This window comes from Cygnus olor, chromosome 9 (assembly GCF_009769625.2).
Source record: "Cygnus olor isolate bCygOlo1 chromosome 9, bCygOlo1.pri.v2, whole genome shotgun sequence".
Taxonomy (NCBI): domain Eukaryota; kingdom Metazoa; phylum Chordata; class Aves; order Anseriformes; family Anatidae; genus Cygnus; species Cygnus olor.
In genome coordinates, this window is record NC_049177.1 from 17,128,896 (window position 1) to 17,150,486 (window position 21,591).

At 41.2% G+C, this 21,591-nt stretch overlaps 1 protein-coding gene across 5 annotated transcripts in view; it reads right to left on the reverse strand.

The window, feature by feature from the left end:
• Positions 1–442: 442 nt before the first annotated feature.
• The window catches only part of ABCC5 (ATP binding cassette subfamily C member 5), a 44,969-nt gene continuing 23,820 nt past the window's right edge, over positions 443–21,591 (reverse strand). For 4 of the 5 annotated variants that reach the window (XM_040567894.1, XM_040567896.1, XM_040567897.1 and 1 more), the window contains 20 exons: positions 20,982–21,332; positions 19,337–19,408; positions 19,115–19,239; positions 18,625–18,697; positions 17,883–18,086; positions 17,061–17,204; positions 15,278–15,380; positions 14,393–14,577; positions 13,163–13,309; positions 12,677–12,806; positions 11,968–12,121; positions 11,694–11,822; positions 10,206–10,392; positions 9,504–9,593; positions 9,035–9,224; positions 8,254–8,413; positions 7,764–7,842; positions 6,744–6,857; positions 5,683–5,847; positions 443–4,960 (listed from right to left, as the gene is read on the reverse strand). In XM_040567894.1, the coding sequence (XP_040423828.1) occupies positions 4,859–4,960; positions 5,683–5,847; positions 6,744–6,857; positions 7,764–7,842; positions 8,254–8,413; positions 9,035–9,224; positions 9,504–9,593; positions 10,206–10,392; positions 11,694–11,822; positions 11,968–12,121; positions 12,677–12,806; positions 13,163–13,309; positions 14,393–14,577; positions 15,278–15,380; positions 17,061–17,204; positions 17,883–18,086; positions 18,625–18,697; positions 19,115–19,239; positions 19,337–19,408; positions 20,982–21,332 (2,904 nt within the window). In that variant the 3' untranslated portion in view covers positions 443–4,858. Of the gene's footprint in view, positions 4,961–5,682; positions 5,848–6,743; positions 6,858–7,763; positions 7,843–8,253; positions 8,414–9,034; positions 9,225–9,503; positions 9,594–10,205; positions 10,393–11,693; positions 11,823–11,967; positions 12,122–12,676; positions 12,807–13,162; positions 13,310–14,392; positions 14,578–15,277; positions 15,381–17,060; positions 17,205–17,882; positions 18,087–18,624; positions 18,698–19,114; positions 19,240–19,336; positions 19,409–20,981; positions 21,445–21,591 lie in introns of all 5 variants that reach the window. The other variant, XM_040567899.1, reaches the window with a different exon arrangement.

Below are 21,591 nucleotides of genomic sequence, written 5' to 3' on the forward strand. Positions count from 1 at the left end.
GCCGCCCCCCGGCCCCGAGACCCCCGCATGGCTTCCCCCGTCCCCGACCCACGCCCCGTGCCTAGCTCTGGAGCCTCCCCCCTGTTTTTTGCCCTCCTTTTGCCCCCAGGTCCCAGCTCAGACAAGCCCCGCTCCCCTCTTCCCCAACCCTCCTCCTCAAGGCAGGCAGTCACACACCATCCGCTGCTGCCTTCATAAATTGGAGATGCCAGGCTGCAATTTTTTATACAACCCCCTGCTTGTGTGTGTGTAGGAGACGCTAAGCTGGAAGGAAGGGTGCTGCTGGCACTGACTGGAGCACCACGCAGCCCAAGAGTGGCGTACAGGAACTCCGCCTGGCCCCGCGCGTTGTTCCGTACATCATTTCCACCCTCACACTCTGCCTACCTCAGCCACCCGATGAGTCTCCAAGGCATGTCTTTGGATGACACAGGAACATTTATTACATGGTTGCAGGTTTAATGAACCCGTACTGGTACATTCCAAAAGCCTCCCAAGCCTTACACTAGTGACAGCAGCATTACGTCATGTTCCAATTGAGTGTCCATTGCATCGTCATACTCGAGGGGTAACTGTGGCACCAGCACAACGCGGCTGCCACCTCCAGCTGAAGCAAGGGCAAAAAAATCACAGTATTATCCCAGACCAGTCTGAAGCTGGGACTATAAGAAAACCTTTGTGATTGATCATAGTAAAACACACTACGGTTGCAGTAAAAAAATAACAAGGCAACATTCAGAAACGTTCTTTGGCTGATAAGGACACTACAACTACCCTGCGCCTTCTCATTATATTCTTTTGAAGCATCTTCAAGAAGCAATTTTGTCCTCATCCAATCCCTTTTTAAAAGGAACTTTTTGTCCTGACATCTTTACTCTCCACATCCTCCTGTTGTAAACCGAATTTTCTGCACTTACCCTTTCCTGTTTCTACCTTTCTCCTTGTCTCATTCATACAATTTGCCGTTTAAAATAATTGAGCTTTCTCCTTTTTTGTTCCCAGCAATGTTCTAAGACTGCTTGATCTCCTCTGGGTTCCATCTAGGGACAGTATACAGACCACAGCCCCAGCCCCTCTGGATCTGACCGTATATGATCTTCCCTAGGCATTCAGACTGGCACGACTTCGGGGCCTGACTTTGGAATTAATTATACCAATCTAATTGCACACTAATGCCACTGGGCAATTTTAGAAAACTCCTACCTCCGTTTTGATTGACATCCCAAACAAGCACAGCGTTCCCACTCAGACGAGATCAGACAAGCAGCAACACATTCTAAGAGTTTCTAAACTTAGGATAATGAATCAGGATCTGTTGCACTTGCTTGCGTCTGAACAAAATGGATGCAACTAAATTCCCAAGGCCCATACAGCAAACACAAAAATTATTTGAAGTAAATCTCTCTGAAGTCACCCGTCTGTTGGTCTTGGGCATGTCCTTTGCTATATAAGAAGGATGTGTTATCTTCGTGCTATTTTGGGTAAGATCCCTTTAAGGAAATTCCCCATCCCGGTCCTACAGTCTCATTCTGCAGCTTGCAGGGTGAAATCTCCGAGGTATCACGCTGCACATTCTAATGCAGGACCCAATTTCTGAAAATTCCCATCATCAACAACCACTCGTAGAACACTTCAAAAAAGGTATTTCAGTCTCATCGTAAATACTGATGTTTCTTCTTTCCATGTCAGTGACAGGGCCCCAGGCCAGGTTTCAGCTTGCTCCTATGATTCAGGACGAAAGCCAGTAAAATTTACTGCTACCCAAATGAGAAGCAATACTTCCGTGCTATCTGTGAGACAAGTGCCAAATGAAGCAGTTAAGAGATTACAGCAGAAAGAATGTTTCTTCTGGCAGTTTATCTCCTTATATCTAAAGTAACATTGCTAGGACTAAGGTTTAATGAAACAGTTGGGCTAATCCCTGCTGTCCACATGTCACCAGTTGCCTGCTCCATTGCAGACACTTGTTTAATATCTTGAGCTATTTCAGCTCACTGAAGCAGCAAAAAAGTATTCACCATTTTAGGAGAGCACGACTGGTAAGCAGCAGTTTGGTGCAATGAATCCTGAGCACAGTTTCCTCTCATAGCTAAGCTAGTGTGATAGTTAGCGCCTACTAAAAAGAGCAGCCCCGCTTCGCCTCCCTTCCAGGTGTGCCTTGCTGTCTCCTCCTTTGTACAGCATTCCTGCTTTTGGAAGGTGAACTTTCTGCAAGTTAGCTTTCTGAACTGGGTCACTGCTGGACCAGGCAAGAGCCAGTGCTGGCATCGACAAAGTTGAAGGAACTCCCAGCCTGGAAGAAGAAGGAGGACAAGATCAGGATGGCTCCTTTTGCCCAGACTGCCAGTAGCTCAGCCTTAGCTGCAAAACGAAGTCACCCTTTGACCCCAGTGGCACTTGAACAGTCGGTACATTAGCCCTTTTTTTTTTTTTTTTTTTTTTACTCAAGGCAAATACCAAAGTTCATGGGGGTAGAGTCAGTTCTGCAGTCAGTTCTGCAGGGCCCAAGACAACCGCATCAACACAGCTGCAAATGACAACTGACTGAAGTTCTAACCAGTCTTAGGCAGGCACATTCCACGCTCTCTGTCCCCTTAACGTATTCAGCGTTCATCTTCATGTTGTACCCAGATTTACTTTTAGGGAAGAAGCAGGGCATTACCTCTGTGGCCCAGCACCCCTACTCCCTCTTGTCTCCCTCCAGCTTGTTTTTGTCCTTAACTTCCTAGTCAGAAAAGAGCACCCCCCTCCACTTAGCTAGGTGCTCTTTGGAGAGAGACCTAATACTTGTCCCTTTGAATTGAGTAACACTGAGTAAAACAGCAGCCAGCACCTGCCACAGAGTAAGCTTGGTCCCAGGCCTGTAAGCATGGTAAGATCCGTGCTACTCAATTCATGCTCAGGACAAGACTTAAGAAGTACAACAAATAATGCTTTATGTGCTGCTACCTTCAAGCTACAGTCTAAGCTCTGTTAATGGTATGGTTTTGCCTGTGATAGCGGTAGACAGAAATGCTTGTTGCTGTGACTTTGCAGCCACATTATTTACAGTAACACACATAGGTAAAAAATGTGGAAAAATCTTGGCCTAAGAAGGATCTTCTGTATTCTATCTGACCTCCCTCTTTCTACTTGGCCTGAATACTTGTACTATAAACTACTCCCTGTCCTACTCACTCAACACAAACATACATAGCAAGCCACCCCAATGCTGGAAGGCACAAAAATTACCCACCATGTTTTTAAAGAAACTTACACTCTGAAGGAAAAAAAAAAAAAAAAAAAATCAGGCCAAAGTGCATTGCCAAAAAAAAAAAAAGCCTGCAAAAGTTTCCCCCAAGGCTTAAAAAGGTGAGAAGTGATTTACGTGCCCAAAACAAACCACTTAAGCCAATAAAATTTACAAAACCCAAAATAGTTTTATTTACTTTTCAGATTTTTGCCTCGACGAGACATTCTGCAAACATGCTAAGGCTACAAAATGTCCAAGTTGACAAAGACATGCAACGCTGACCATTCAATAAGTCACGGCTATTATAGGAGCGACCATGCCCACCTGGGCCACAGGTCCCATAAAACAGGGATGGTGTACAGTGATCATGGCAACGTACTACACAGGACCTAGTAACCTGAGGTAGGTCTCTTCACAGTAAGAAAACAACATCCTACACCAGTGTTACATCCTGATCAGCAGGAACCTGTTTAAAGCTCCAAAGACGTGGGGTGGGGGACTGTTTCCTTAACAAGTGTGCAATAAAGAAACAGGAAATACTGATGTTGTTTTACCTTAGTGTAAGTTAGCAGAACAAAGAGTTAGTGTTACCCATGCCAACGAAAGCCAACCTAAACCTCTGAGGAGTGTTAGCAACTTCAAGATAAAGGAGTCAGTCAGCTGGAGCAACTTTGAAAAGGCTTTCCTGCTAGCATACAGGGTACGATTTGAACCTTGCAATTAATTTGTTATAGACCATTCCATGAACAGTTCGGTTTTGGTTGTGTTAGATCAGCGAAGCAGGAAGAGCTTGGCTTTGCTTGCATTAAAATAAACTCTGCTGATACAGTAAGAAATACTATATCAGGACACTGAGAAAATATGAGGCCTTAACGTGACCCAAAAGTGGTTGTCCACTCGGGAGATCACTAAAAACCCTGCTTTGGGAAAGCATTATGGGAAGCAGCAGCCGCTGCCATGGTGAACATTAGCGATGCTCCAAATAGCTTTGATAAATTACAATGCAATAGAGTTACACCACAGTGCTCTCCTCCCCTGTGCTAGACAACAATAATGTGACAATAAAGGACACTATTGCAAAGCTTCACTTTCACTCAGACACGCAGAAAATCTGGCACTAGGAAAAGACCAACTGTAAGAGACAAAACGGTGTCTGATACAGTCTGATAAAGCCAGACCTCTGGTACCATAAACTGTACAAAAATGATAGAAAAGAATATGCACTGTTATTAATACAGTGCTTATTTTAATATAAAATAAACAGCTTACATTTCCACTGTAAATATAGGCTATATACAGAATTATGTATAGATATAGCTACATGTATAAAGCTTCATTATAGGCCTCTGATACATTTATAACTATGGCTCCCTGAGCCATTTGTAGAGTGCATTTAATAACAAAAAATTAGTAATATGATTATGGAATAAATACAATAATAAAAACATGAAGAATTCTTCTGACATGGTTTTAAAAACTCTCTGGCTTGACACATTGTGCTAAAAATTAAAAGATGAAAAGGCAATAATCTGCTTGGAGGAGGACGAGGAGGAGGAGGAGGAAGAGCTGGTCTGCCACAGGCAGGGAGTGCAGCTCTCCAAAATTAAAGTGACTTTGCCCTGAATTTTAGCCCTTGACAGCGACCTTGTTCTCCGCAGCAGCAAACATAGCATAGAAGCGTGAGTTCTCATTAGCCAGAAGGGCAGACGGCGTATCAAATTCCACTACCTAAAAAACAAACAAGGCAGGTAAAGTATGTTAGCAAAATACAGCAGAAAATGGATTCCCACCCCCTCGGACTTGTAACTTGGTAGCAAAGAAGCCAAAATATGACAGTCTTTAGATGAGACAACAGATGGTGAAAGCATGTGCGTTTATGCACACATACTGTAACCTTGGATGCTTCAAGCTAAATTAGACAAATGGTGGGACTACCCAGCAGGAAGCAACCTCTGGTGGCTCTGGCAAACAGACTGAGGCAGATGCTATGTTTTTTTCCTTTCTCTACCTCCAAGAGCCTTGCCAAATGTTCCTACATTTGATTTAAGTGTTTATGTCTCCCACATGGAAGCCTGAGAAGTGGGTAAAGTATCTCTCAATGCCTGTTTGATACCACAACGCTTTACAAACACAATGGAAAAGTGCCACTGAGCTCCCTTAGAGATGCTTACGTTATTACACATACCAGAATTAAACCTACAAAGGATATTTAAAAACCCTTTAAAAGAGACTGTTGCCCTGCGGTACTTTCTTGGAGTGTAAAAGGAATTTTCTCCTCTTTGATCTTGTCATGGTGAGGCAATAATTGGTGCTGTTGGAAAGTTATTACTAAGGATATGAATGAATACACAGGATTTTTCTACCCTGCAATACCAGCTGTCCCTTCAGTTTAGCCTATACATATACAAAACAGACTGCAACAGGAACTGAAGCCACAGAAGTCTGCTTACCTGTCCTTGTGTTAGCACCATGATCCGATCAGAACCCAGTACAGTATGCAGACGATGAGCAATTGTTAACATAGTGCAATCTGCAAATGCCTCTCTGATAGTCTCCTGAATCAGTAAGTCTGTCTCTGTGTCCATAGCAGCTGTTGCTTCATCCAGTATCAAAATCTGAAAGTAGTGCATAATCCTGGCTGTTAATTCACAGTAACTCTTTCCCTCCCTGATCATCAATATATGCAGAGTAGATGAGAATTACCATGACCAGAAACTGCCACAACTGGCAATCTTTACAGAGCTGTGGTCACAAAGGTAGTTTTGATAAGCACCCTTTCAGTTTGCCTTATGTAATCACCTTCATTGAAGTTATCCTACAGATCACACTTGCATTTTATGGTCACATCCTAGAGCCACAAGACTTTTGCATTCTGACCTGGCCACAAGTTTCCACTACTTTCAGTTTTACATTCAGCAGCTAAATCTCAAATGCAATTTTTTAAGAGGTAAACTAATTGACCTGTCTGTCTTTTGTAGTGGTAGTTCCTTCTAGAGTCAGTCAGGACCAACTTGGCTTACTAGCTTTCTTAGGCTAGGAAGAACTACCCTCCTCTCTGACTCAATCAAAAAATTCTTTCTCTCTCACGTTATTATTTGGTTTCCATTCTCAATTTAAAAAAAAAAAACTTTTTAACTTTGCATGGTCCCAAATTTCACTTGTAGACTAGATTTTAGTAGAACGCCATGTAGAAGGAAAATGCTTGGCTGAACTTTACCTAAAGGTGAAAGGAGGAAGGAATCTGATGCTCACCAGTAACAGGACAGACTCTCTGGATAAATGACTAGGCCAGCCTGGCACACTATTTTAACACCAACAACCAATACTTTCTGACGACAAGACTTCACAGCAGCTACAGACGCCTTTCCTAGTTGTTCTAACACTGTCTCTGTGTTCCAGTAACTGTTGGTATGAGTACTCTGACAGACAAAATGAATCCAACAAAAGCAGCCCCTTTCCTCAAAGCTGGTGATATCAAACTGGTAGCAATTTTTCTCATCGATACGCTCACCTTGCAACGACGCAGTAGAGCTCTAGCTATGCACAGTAACTGTCTCTCTCCAACTGAAAAGTTTTCTCCATTTTCCATTACTTCTGAGTCAAGTTTCATAGGCAGCTGGGCAACCTGTGTGGGAAAGAAGAGGCAGAAAACTTTGATAGCTGCACAGACTTTTTGTATCTCCATAGCATGAGACAAACAGTTGCTCCTCCTGCTAATCTGATTTTGCCCATGTTCCAAAATATCCACCACACTTTATCTCACACACGCTGTTGAAAGAAGTAGTAACAAGCAACTACTGCTAGAACAACAATACAACATCAGACCTGCTTGGTTCAGTTAAAATGCTTTTGACTTGGTGATGGCAGCTGAAAACACCACGACTAACCTAGAAGAAATATACCCTCTCGATAGGCAACCTTGGAATGACTTAAGTACAAAATAGTTGATTTCTAGAAAAAAGCATGCCAGGTACAAAATCATATCAGCATTAATACAGATCTGGCCACTCTTGTCGTTAAGAAAGACTAAGAGTGGACCTCCAGGAATCACGATGTCTCTGCAGGAATTACAGCCCAGGTATTACACTCACAGCTACACGTGTAGCCTTGTGCCACCTGACCAACAACAAGAGTTTGAAATGTCACAGCAGTAAGATTTGCTGCAGAAGGCCTCACAAAGGGCAGATTTTACATTCAGTATGCATGTGCGACATTTACACTCACAAATGTAAATGCAGAATGCACGACTACCTAAGGCACACAGAAAAAAATATCGCTTCTGAAATACTGTAAAACCAGAAGAGTCCCTGTGATGAAGCAACACTCTCTATGCTAATATGCCAAGAAGTACACATTTGAAATATGGCATGTTCTCCAAAAATTGTCTCATTATTAGAAACAAAACAGCAAATTATGGAGAAAAACATGGAGACAGAACTTTACTGAAGATCTCCTAATTAGCCAGTAGAAGAACATGCAGCTTTGAAAGACAAAATACAAACAAGTATCTCATAGATATGATAATACTTACACACTCCTTCATGTGAGTCCTTTCCAAAGCATCCCAGATTTGCTCCTCACTGTACTGATTGAAAGGATCCAAGTTTGATCTGGAGGAGGAAGCAGAAAGCATAACCAGATTTTTTTTTCAGCAATAAATAGCAAAACAACAGTGTGCTAATTCATCCAGATGGACAATTCCCATCTAGCACTCCACTGACAGAATTTCCTTGCCAAGGAAATCAGATGCTCCCACCACACTAAAGAAGCCAAACAACAAAAGAATGAAGATAGAAGACAAAGATGCAAAATTCCAAGTAAATTTAAAAGGAGGATCACATCCAGTTCTGTACTGAACCAGCTAAAACCGTTTACCCGTGCTTTTTCTTTTTGTTTCAACAACAAAGTACAGAAACCAGAATGCCTTTGTTCCGTTCAAAAACTAACATTTCATATGAGTTCATTACGAGCTGGTAGCCTTCTCTGTCCTTCTTGCTTTTTTTTTTATGGTTCCAACTAACCTTACAGTGCCACTGAATAGCACAGGTTCCTGAGGAATTATTGACAGTTTGCTGCGAAGATCTGCCAAACCAATGTCATTTATTTTCACTCCATCAATTTTAATGCAGCCTCCAGACAGTTCAACCAAACGAAAGAGTGCCATTCCAAGGGAAGACTTCCCTAAAAATGAGACAGAAGAATATACTAGTGCTTCTAAAGAATCGTAAGAGCCATTTGAGATGAGACAGCATTTTAAAAGCTGTCCTTGTGTAAGATTAGTGTCTTAAATTACTATAAAGTGCCAGCAAACAATTTTGTAACTAACTGCTAGGGTTCAGCATTTAAACTTCTAAGCAATATTAATTGCACATTTAGAAGCTCTATTTTGGAGGTGGTGTAAACCCTTCTACAATCAGACGTTTTGATTCTTCGCATTACAAACTTCTGAGATAGATTAGAACCAAACCTGGCTGCAGCATCGGTAGAAAAAAATCTTTCAAGACAGTCAAATAAGCTGCAACGAGCATGCTGGTAAGTAGCTCAGGGTATTAAACGTTATAAGCATACTGACTCAGGCATAGTAGGATATGCCTCTATTTTGAGAGGAAACTTGGTTTTATTGTATATGGGGATCCTTCCTATGCATGTACGCAAACAGAATCCACCACTGACATGCAGCTGGACCATTCCTGTGCAATTAATTTATTCAAATACAGAGAAGGCAGAAAAGAACCAAACTGTCCTGCTCTGTTCCCATTCTGTAAATGCAGTATTTTAACTCTGCTTAGTGTTTTTCCTTACCTGAGCCTGTCCTTCCCACAATGCCAATCTTTTCCTTTGGTTTGATGGTAAAGGACACTTTTTTAAGTACTAGAGGGAGATTTTCTCGGTACCGCATCTCTGCGTTTTCAAAAACAACTTCACCTTCCTGTGGCCAGTCCAGAGGGGGAGTTTTATTCTTAATTCGAGCAGGAGCTTCCAAGGAAAGAGTCTTTAAAAGAAAAACAAAAGTTCTGTTTCCAGTAAACAAAGCACCAAAGAGGAAAATTATCAGATGAAACTTTTAGCAGTTCTCTGCAGACTCAGCCCGTATCAGTTTAAGGCAGTTAAGATGAACAAAGTGACTGGATACAGGCCCGGTGATTCAGAAGCATCTTCTCAATCTGTTATGGTACACTGCTATTCCCCTCCTGAACCATGGCTTTCTCTTACACCAGCAACAAACAACAAGAAATCTTACAACAAGCAGCTGAATGTATTGTTGTCATACCTTGATATAGTGATCAATCCTCTCCACTGAGGTGAAGCGAGCTTCTGTTTCTGAAGCAAGTCTGACTGTGAACTGGAATAACCCTGTTAACTGTAGCGGTAAGAAGAAATTAAGAAAAAATTAGAGAGTTGACTGATTTTTTTTAAATTGAATTAAAAGACTAACCTAGTGGATACTTGATACTCTTGTCTTGTGCACCTTATGGTTAATTTTAAAATAATCTTAATTTGTGAATCACTTGGAAAGCCAGCAGCTGAAAAGGTTCTCTCATAAGCAACAGCTTGAAATCTTAGCCATCCAAGTTTTGTAATTTTACTTTATTGCCACCAGGAGGCAGAAAAAGCCAAGCAACAGATCTAATAACAAGCATTCTGAGCCAGGAAGCAAATCTAACCCACACAGTTAGGAACTGGATGCTGTGCACTGTGAAAACGTACTGCAAGCAATACACCAGAATGCATTAAGACATCAGCTTTACATTTAAAAAGAAGCAGCTTTCCGAAACAGTATCCTAAAGCACTTAACTCCTCATTGTTTTTCATGCTAGCCAAAGGTCCTGACCCTGAATTGCCTTCCCCCACCGCTACCAAAGGATCATCTTTTCCCATTTTGGTGGATTAAGGAAAGTTTTCAATCTGTTTCATTTAAGGTACTTAGCACAAACAAGTAAAAGTGAAACCAAACCATGCAGACAATGCTCACCTGCACAGCATATGAGATAGCCAGCCCAGCATAGGCAGGAGGAATCTGGCCATGCATTAGAACAATCATAAGGCCAGTGGTTGTGATGAGAGCGATGCTGATAATGTCCAGCCGTACAGCTAGCCAGCGCATTGCACAGCTGAACAGGTAAAACGGTGCCTGATTATCATCTAGAAGCTCCTGATACCTGAAACAGATACAGAAAATGTTAGTAGACCTCAGTGAGCCTGAAGTTGTACAAATAGCAGAATTGCTTTCACCCCTGCAACAATATCAGAATTCAGGGTGGGAAGACTAGTCTGTCATTACCAAAAAGCATCACACTAGGCCACAGAGAAGAGGTTTACAAACTTCCCAAAATAATGTCAGATATCTACTTAGCTCAAACTCTCAGAAGTTGCATTATCAAGTTTATGTGAACAATAGTGAATTATGTAGGGGTGAATCAGAATTCCAAGAGATAGTACACTTTCACCCCACCTTCACCAATGCAAGATGTGCCAGAGGATGCTTGATGGCTACAAACTATTCCACGTGTAACAGCAGCAGTGCTTCAGTATATGAACAGAACGTGCTATTTTATAGTCAGTGTAAAAGCAAATTTACAGTAAGCTTTAATAGGATTGATGACATTAATTTACAATCCTGAGCCTGTGAACCTGAGGAATTTAATGGGAGACACTTGACAGATTCACAAAACTTAGTTACTAGGTTTTCTGATCTTGCAACTCAGTTTCATGCCAATCACTGCTGCACTGTGGGGATTGCCTTCCTGACCTATTTCACTTAAGCCACTGTGGCAGTGCCTTCCCAGAACCTCTGTAACAATTTTCACTGTGCTCCCACACTGTTGGTCTCATGACCTTGCACCAGGGAAACCCTGATATTGTTATTGCGGGTTCTCATGGGAAGCAAATACCACTCATGGGAGAGATGTCTCACTTTCCCTCACTACCAATTGTTTTGCAGATTTTAGTTTACAATAGAGAAAACCAAACATAGTCCACAATAAGGTACGATAATAGTTGATAAAATGCTATCCAATTATACAGGTGCACAGAGACTACCAGCTCATCAGTATGCAAACAGAGGCTTGGTTACCACTCTAATGCTAACAGCATCGCCAGCAGAACCAACAAACAGGAAGCAGGAAGAGGACCTGATGAAAAGTATACAGTACTAAAGAAAAAGTATGTCCAAAAAATTGTCCTCATCATTAGCATTGATACCTGCCACACTGCGGAGAACCCCGTAGGAGGGCACTCATCTGGGATTCCATCACTGTTCTTCCCAGTTGGCTACTAGGCAGTTTTTCCCTTTCCATTCTCCTCCTTATTCTCCTCATTTTTTCCCCTCCAGAAAATAACTTTCCCTGTTAGACCCGATGTATGCAATCAGATAAAGACCCTGCTAACAAATCTTACAGACTGCAAAGCTGTTGCACCCTACTTTGTGCTCCACCACTCTCAGCTGGATATCTAGACTGACCTGTGCAGGAATTCTTGTCCTTTGTTGTAGGCATGGATTGTCGACAGACCCTGTATGCTAGATGTAATGTGAGACAGGAATGGAGACTGTGTGATGTTGTCCAGACGCTTGAGCTCTCGAATAAAGACTCTGGAGGGAGAGAAGCGCTTTTAAGTGACAAGTACACCCATCACATACAACCACAGTACTGATGCATATATACTTGAAGACCCCCATGTCCCTACTAACAGGTCAAAGCATCTCCACTTTTAGTCAAAGCAGCTGATGCACTTACCTAGACACAACATGCAGAACTGTGAACAGGACAATGAGGGGCCCCACTGCCACCAGGAACCAGGGGAAAACTCCAGAAATCACCCCCACACAGAAGAACACAAGGATGACATTCTGGATGAACATTTCTGCTTGAAACGGCAAACGAACGTCAACTGGAAAAGATGGAGGGAAAAAGAGAAAGATCTTGAGTACAGAAACCTAAAACAGCCTATATAAAGCAATTCAGTCCTGCAGTACATCGTCATTGACAAAGACAGTGGTTTCTCATGACTTCTCACATGTAAAAGGGTACATCATCATTAGGGGTGCTTTTCTGTTCTGAAATGCTAGTAATTTTTCCAATCATTCCCATTTACAGAAACAGCACTGCTGCAGCTCTGACCTAATTACCACCTTTGCTGCACATCAACTTCACCCTGATACTCCAGGTTCCCCCACATTAACTTCTAAGAGTCTGTGTGCAGTCTGCAGGTTCAAAAGCAGCTGCACCTTTTCATCTTTGCAAGCGAACAGACGGACTTGAGGTATCAGCTGTCTCCTGCAAGTATAACCCTGGTATATCCCCATTCCTGCTGTGGCTATTACAAAGTACACACTTGGCAACAGATACAGGATACTCTAACCCCAACACAAAAAGACTGGAGAGCATTAGGTAGTTAACTGGGAGGACTGACTGTGGGATCTACAATGTATGCAGTAAGAGATACCTTCATCCATGTCTTTGGAAAACCTGTTGAGAATCCGCCCAGTGGGTGTAGTGTCAAAGAACTTCATGGGGCTACGCAGAATCCGTCGGAACAGCTCATCGTGGAGCCTTGAGGATGCTCTGAGAGTTCCCTGACAAAGCAACAAACATTAAAGCGTTATGACAGGATTTGCGCCTGTCACTGCCCCCTCCCTGTGCATGAAAAAATGCTGCCAGTTTTCCCTCTCCAACTCTAAGTATAGCTTCTTTCTTGTACTCCATGCTTCCAACCAGTGGAAGGAAGCTATTAATTGAGGCAAAAGTTTAAGGGAAAGCATAGTACAACCCCAAGAGACGGCTTGGTGGAAACCTCATAACCCATGATCTGACTTCCTCTGGTTCAAAAGTGTCAATAGGGAGGTGACCAAAAGAACCACAGAGACAACAATATGCAGAAGTAGGAGGGGAGAGAGGGGGATGAGAAGTGTCAGGTAGCATCGGAACATACCTTTACAAAGACGACACCACGAACAGCTTTCAGGATCAACATGACTGCCATAGACAGTGCATAGATGCCAGCATAGTAATGCATGTAAGGGTTATCTTTCATACTGTTACTTATGACAGTGTCATTTCCCAAAGTCACGGTGGTGTTCTGCAGGAAATACAAGGTTTCAGTGAATCGTTAAGGATTAAAAACGTACTTATTACATGTGGTTGAATTGAACTGATCCTCGCCACCCACTATTTTTGGTACTTCTTTAAAGAAAAGACTTCAATAATCTTTGAATACTTAAGAAAGCTTTCGCCAGCAGTGATATGTGCTATTTCTGTGGCATCAAAAACTCCCTAAAAGGTTACTTCATTTGATTCCTTATCTCCCATTTCACACCTGTTGTTTCTTATGCTCTTCTGAACAGTGACACATACTTGCATGCCACCAGTTCTATTACACAGGAATATTCAACTTGGGTGTTATACATTGTCTTCTTATCAAACATCTTGTTTTTCTGCCAGTACACAGTCATTTCTTTATTGGCACGCTGTCGTATGTTCTCCTATTCTGTGGTTTTGATTGTTTTGTGGTGGTGGTGGTGGTGGTTGTTGTTGTTGGTTTTTTAATCTTTATATTTAAGGACTTCATTGCTTATTTTAAAATCGTTGGCCATCTGCACTTTATTACCTCTTCTGAGGTGAGGGTGGTTTTTTGTGTTTGATTTTTGTTGTTGTTTGTTCTCAAAAAAAATTAAGTTCTACTTGAATCTTTAAATGCAGCAAGACTCACAATCAAAGCCCCTAGAGTAGGAAAAATCCCAAACAACTCTCAGTCATTACATACTTCAAAGCAACTCCCAAAAGTCGTTTGACTTAAAGCCATAAACTATAACAAGATTATCCTGCTGGACTAAGGTCACATTCAAACAAAAGCCAGCACTAAAATCAGCAATTCCTCCTGCAGCTTGTTGGCCTCTTTCACATTTTCACTTCCTTTTCTTAGGCAAACCAAGACAAGGAACAAGAGGGCAGTATAAAACCACATGAGCTATTATATCTTTCTCATTAGTGGAGTTCTCATTCTTGGAGATGAACTCTCTAGTGTGATCACCTCTTGGGGAGCCTTACAATTTGCTTAAATTAGGAAGCACCATTTGGTCTCATAGGACTGCTCAGGATTAGTCTATGAGAACAATTCCCCTGCCCTTTAAATACAAGAGAGTAGAAATGCTATTCATCTTACTCCACTGCCTTGTTTGATCCAGAAACTCAGCCACCAGTTGCTAAAAGCTGTACTGCCCACATTCAGCACAAACAGAGCCATTATCACGAGGAATGCAAAGGGGCCTCCAGCTGCCTGAATGTAGATGCCATACACAGACCAGGGGACAGAGCCTTTGCCTTTCTCTTCCAACTGAACCAGCTGGCCTGTGAAACAAAAGAGGAGGGGGAGAGAGTGAAGAAAGCAAAGTTGCTCCATAAAAAGTTCTGTCAGTTTGCAAATATGCACAAAACTGAAGTAATTCTTACACTGAACGGAATGCTATCAGAAACAGCCATTACTTAACACGTAGAACTCAATGGTTCAAACTGTTTTTCAAGAAATCACAATTCCTCTGCAGAATCATTCATGTCATGCTATGTCTGAAAAAGCTTGATCAGCATAGACTCAAATACTATGACCCTTATCAATGCTTTTTAAACCTTGCCAAATTTCAAAGTTAACATTAAATGGAGAGAACCCCAAAAGAGAGGTTTGTCTTCTTCAGATTCTTCACATATAAATGCCATGTCCTGCCTAGGACTCTGCAAGTGCTAAGCTACACACGCTGCCCTCCCGATAGGGCGTAGAGGTGGTGTCGGAGACAGGGTACTACAAGCTCCTTTGCACCATTGGCACCTGACCTATGACAGACTGATTAAACTTATAAACATTATGCTGGCACCCACATTATGTGAATTAAATGCTCTTTGCCTACTGCCTATGTCCTATCAACCATACAGAGTGACCAGGACTTGAGACAAGTTTCAAAACCTGAGAGGCACATTCATTACAGCTGGGAAGCAAACATTTTGAGCTTATCCATGTATGAAACAATTACAGCCAGAAATCTGATTACATAGTTACCCTCTTCCTTCTTCACAACTTTCTCCTTCTTCACAGACCCTGCTTTGGTACTTTTATCCTGGGGTCTTTTCAGTGAACTGTTTGTGTTCTTCTTTATATTAATCTGTAGGAAAATGGTGACACTAAACACACTGGAGTAATTTTCTTTTTCATTTTCACAGCTGAACCCAAACGTTTTTCATAAGCCTCCTATGCACAAAGGCTTTCAATAGCTTAGCATTGATTTCACGGAAGATATTAATTTTGCTGTTATTACAGATGAGTACCAACTCTGGGAGATTACATTTTCCTGCTCTATTGAGCTCTACAAATCTGTACTTGTGGTGTGCAAGGCTAATTTTCAGAATCATTTGAAACTATGTGCATACATGGTAAAAGAATTATACCCCTACTACAGAGACAGAGACACAGAGAGAGAGAGGGAGAGAGAGAGAGAAATACAATCCACGGTCTCTTGTAAAAATAACTCACTATTTTATTAAGAGGCTTTTTTTTTCCCCCCTCAAACACCCTAATCTCTCTCTCAAGAAAGCTCTCAAGAAATGTCTCTACGGACGAAGGTAACTCAGACTTTCAGAAATCAGACAGCCAAACACTAAACTGCACACACAATTACTATTCTAAACTTGTCTCTCTTTTCACAAAATGGAAATGACTGTTCAGAGAGCCCAGATTAACTGAAACCCTCTACATAACTTCACGGACACCTTACACAAAATGACACATCTCACATGCAACTTTACTATCCCTTTCTTCTTATCCTATATAGAATGCAAATCAACACTCCTTCCATGAGCTAGTGTTTATAGAGTGAAGGTCAGCCAAGTATGCAGGCTGGAGAATCTCATGCTAACTGTCATCACATTAACCTTAACGTGGCAGAACTATAATCTTCGTGTCTCAGAAAGGATATGCAGAGTAACGTATGACATTCCTTTGCTTCTTTCACTAACATCTCCCAGGAGAAAATTCCACCAAGCACCTTCTATCTGCATATTTATCATAATGCTACCTTTTCAGATTTTTTTTTTAATGCTTTCAACTTATGAGTAAGGAGCCTTTCACCACTTAAAAATAGACCACTGATATATTTTTGTTTCTTACTCCACAGAATAACTTCAGGAAACAAACAGGACAAAGCTGGGAAAAATTAAATAACTGAAAATTTAAAGGCATTGTCCTACTAAATGGTTCTCGCTATTTTCTAGGTTTACATTCTTCACCAACTGCTGTACTAGCAGACAAACCCAAGTTTGCATGCCCAGCCATTGTTTCATAACAGAAACAGTATCAATCAATAACATTTTTTTTCTCCTCACCCCCCTGAAGTATTTTCAGTTACATTTCTAATATACTGTTGCATTTAACTTTTGACAAGTTGCACCACTGTTATTGCGCCTCAGTTACACCTTAGGTGAAAAAGTATCAAACCAGTAATAGTTTTTTCAAAGGTTGCTCCAGGTCTGTGCTAATTTGGAAGTAAATCAAGAAGTGAGGTGTACAACAAAAGAGACAAGAAGCTTCCTGCTCTGAGCAGCACCAAAGTAAACAATACATTTCTTACATGTTCAACTCATGAGATCACTGGCAGAATCACCTCTACTATGCATTCCCCAAGTAAGAACTGTGACTGCAAATACAAAGTGCTAATGAAGCACAGATTATTTTACCGGAAGCACACTGGTCAGTTCAACATGTGAAGCCATTTTCCAGTCTTCCAATTATGCCATTTGGTTTATCTCATTAGAAAAGTCAGAGTGCTTTAAAATGGAAAAACGAGTACCTCAATATGTGGTGTCTCTCCCAGCTGTAGGTTATTAAAAATGGTTGCATAGTCCCCATTTAAATTCATTAATTCCTCATGACTTCCTCGCTCAGTAATGCAGCCTTCTTTCATGAAGACCACTTCATCACAGTCAACAAGATACTGGGAAGAACAGCACAAAGAACAAACCTTCATCATTATGTCTGATCCACCACATGCCCATATGATCCTTTTCAGTATTTTATAAACATTTGCGCACAGCAGGAGGGAAACAAAACACATTGATTCCCAGCTAATAGAACTCTGACTTTTAAAGGTCCTGTATGTACCAGATCACCATGATTACTCTCACTCTACATATAAAGTTCTCATGTTCTATCAAAACCAAGCCATTACAGAATATGCAATCCAGGATACTTAAAACTGTGCAGATACTAATACACTAATTAATATTTCTATACACAGAGCATGGCAAAAAATCTCAGAATATATCGATTCTGATTTACTGATAGCAAAACTAAATGTTTTCTGATGTGATAAACTAGCTTTAAGGCAAATTAGCAAAAGCGTTTTTGAACATGATACTCATTTCTCTAGCAAATTTTCTTTAGCCAGGCATTACCAGTCCCTACCATACACCAAGCAGTACTAGTATCACGTAAAGAATTAGACTTAGCTCTGCGCACGCTTGCAGCAAGTTTGTAAATCTAAACCACACATCCTATAGAGGGACAAGGTTGTGTTCTAACAAGCCAGGACACAGGAATCTCCAGTATGAAGGCAAGTGACTAAACAACATTTCTAGAAAGTCCAAGAAAGCAAACACAAGAGGTGTAGTACCTGAAGCTGATGAGTGATGAAAAGGACAGTCTTTGACTTCAGGTGCTTCCTTATTGCACTGTTAAAAATGTGATTTCCAACATGAGCATCTAAGGCACTAAGGGGATCATCGAGGATGTAAATGCTCCTGTCACTGTACAGGGCTCGAGCCAGACTGATTCTCTGACGCTGTCCTCCACTCAGGTTAGCCCCTCGTTCACCAATCTATACAGACACAAACAGGTTATTTTATTTCTACAGCACCGTGCAATACGTGAACAAGAGATGACTGGAATTAAATAGATCATAATATTTCATATGCCTCTGTGTATATACATATAGATGCACACACACCATATTATATGTATTATAAGTATATATGTATAATATAGAATTATATGTATAATTCTATAGTTTAGGTGTCCACTTCTTTGTGAAGCATGTTACACAGTCAAACTCAAGATTAACATGCTTGAAGTGTTACAGTACTTTTTGCCTACCTAATTTAAATTAAGTTCATATAGGTCCTGTTAAGGCAGCTAAATTTACAGCACAACGGAAAACTCAGGAACTGGCAACATTGGTACCAAAAACATGGCACTACTCTCAATAGCCTAGGGCACTGATAAGCTCGAGGTGTATTCAGCAGCTTGACTTATATGCATACCAGTTTGGTGTTTCTCCTTACTCCAGTCTAGTCTGGCAAACTAAAACTTTACTTTTCTCCATCTACTAAACAGTTTACTATAAGCAAAATTTATACCTCTGTCAGGTCCCCATTTGGAAGGATGGCTAGGTCAGGCCTTAGACAGCAACCATTCAACACAGTGTTGTATCTAAAGAAGATGGATTAAATAAGTAGTAAGAACACATTTTCTTTTCAATGATTGCTAGCATAGGCCCTAGGGATGCCCCCCACTAGGAAAGGGACACAGGAGCTATCAGCTCACTGAAAACAGGAGTTGTTGCACTTACACAGGGCAAGGCCAGGACAGCAAGTACAAATATAACTTCAGTGCTGCAAACAGAGGTCAGACAGCCCTCACTGCAAATGAGCAGTAACAGTAGCACCGACAGCCATCAGCCACAGTGACCACACACAAGAGAGGCAGGCTTTTAAATGAGCCTTATAGAGGTCTTAAAGACAGACTCCAAAAGTAGAGGTAGGCTTTGACTGCAACGTACTCTGCATCCCTCACTTGGGCCAAGAATTACTAAGCTTTCATGAAAATCAGCAAACATTTCTGACAAACCTTTCTTCATCGTATTCCTTGCCGAAAAGAATGTTGTCCCGAAGCGTAGCATTGAGAATCCAGGCCTGCTGGGCCACATATGCAAATGTTCCACTTACAGCAATGCTACCCTCCAACAAGGTCATCTGGAATTCAAAATCATGCAATTATGCCAGGTCACGTCTAATAAAAATAATTGGAAATCAAGAAGAGAAAAGCAGAAGTCAAAACAGAATTTCTCACCTGTCCTAAAATCGCCGAAATGAGAGAAGTTTTTCCACTCCCCACACTGCCACAAATTCCAACAAGTTTTCCCTAGACAGAAAAAAAATATATGGTACTCATTACTTCTCTAACCTTCTCAGAATTTGGACTACCTGTAGTATCTCAGAGTTTACAGTCAGACATTAATGACAGCTGAAAAAGGACAACCAAATGCAAGTCAGTCTATATTTTAACTCTCAAAAAACAAACAGTGAATACTATCCTACTGTGGACTAAAACTGAATTAATTTCACAGGTGAAAATGAACATATTTTAAGATCAGTTTCCCTCTGACTAGGCCTGACACAAGCCCAGAGAATGCTGCACTCAGCCAAAAGCACCAATGCCTGCCCGAACAGAATACATCAAGGTGATGGTTTCCAACGACCTTCTACTGCCTTCAGTGGCTGACAGCTCAGACTAAGAAAAAAAAAAATCTTTGTAACTGGACCAGAAGATAGGGAAATGACTGCAGCAAACAAAAAGAACAAATTCACAGATAAATGAAAAGTTTCATACAATCAAATTGACAATAATTGGTCGGTGTGATAACAAAAAAAAAAGAGGGAAGGACTAAACGACAACCAGAATAAAGGATACGTGTCCATTAGAACTCCCTGCCTATGAGATGCAATTTGCTAAGGACCACCTACCAAGAAAAAGCTGGAATCCAATCACTTATCTGCAATAAAATGGATGGGCTGATACCTACATTAAACAAATAACGAATTCAGCAAAACTGTTTTTCTTCCTTCTGTAAAAAAAAGGTTAAAGTGGGCAACAAGGGTATATAGGCATTTGGGGAACAAGTTGTTACACTCTCATTCACAAGTTTTCTTTTCTGACAGTAACCTGTACATTTTCAAGTAAGTCTATAACCCTTTTCCAAGTCTATTTATTATTTTTAGATAAAAGCAACTCTCTTGAGTTAGAACTACCCCTCTACTCATACTACAAGCCAGTTTAACCACAAATATCCTGATAAATGCATGGATCTCATTACTACAGCATCCAAGTACCAGATGGCAATTTTTTTTTTATTTGTAAAAGATACCACGTATTAAGTTCATTTTCTTTAACATGTTACATGCTTTTACCTTACTTGCAGTGAGGACTTCAACTGCTTCTAACTTCCTGAAAATCTTTGTTTTTCTATAGTACAAAAATTCTCAGGGAAGAATTAGTTGCATATTCTTCAATGAAAATCCACTGCTATGCTCCATTATAACACCTGATCACATAAAATGTTCACTGAGAATGTAGCTGAAACCCTACAGAATTGTCAAACTGCCGCAGGAATAAATCATCCACCAATACCTCACCGACACCTCTGTTGCCTCAGACTGTTCTGAGAGCTACAAACAGAAAAAACACATTAGATGTGAAGACTAAATATCCTGCAGTGATTTATAGGCTGTGTGCAAAGATCCCGTTTGCTAGAATGGCACAGCTGTTTACATCAAGATCAGCACTGCATCCTGGATACTGCAGTTGCCATGGGTATTACAGGAGTACACAAAAGCAATATGCTCCATTTCATGTAGAAACAAACAGCTCTCTATTCCAAGGGACAGCTAAAAATGAGGTCTTTCAAGAGCTCATATTTACTCCTTTCTTCTCTTACCTTTTCTATCTCCAAGTCAATGTTGTACAGAGTCCTCTGAAGCCGAAGGTTAACCAGGTGGATGATTCTGTTCTCCTCTTCGGGGCTAGGATGGTCATCATTGTCCACTAGAAGATGGCCCTTCTGCTCTGCCAGCACAGCTTGCTGTCCCTCATTCTGCAGCTTCATTTTCTCTTTCTTGCCCTTGGTTACTTTCTTGTCTTTTTTCACTTTGGGGGTCAACTTTGGTGAGCTCTGGACGCTGGCGTGGGAGAAGTCCCAAGCCAAGGTAGCATTTTTCACCTCTATCGCGGTGTGAGGATTGGCTGGTTTTTTCTTTATCATATGAACCTCTTCCATTAGAAATAAACTCTGATAGGAGTTGTGAGAGAGGTGTAAAGATGAGACACCTGATCAAGACTGGGAGACAAGCCTATGGCACACTCACGCAGCAAAACACATCAGGCTATATAGTGGGAGAAAGCTGAAGAGCAAAAGGTAGCTCATTAGTGTAAACTAACTCCGGGCCTGCTGAGTGGCCAGGGCATTCCTGGATGTGGTGGAAACACTTAGATACACTAAGACTTTTTAAGAGCTACAATGCTCTTGGTGCTATGAGAGGAGCTCATTC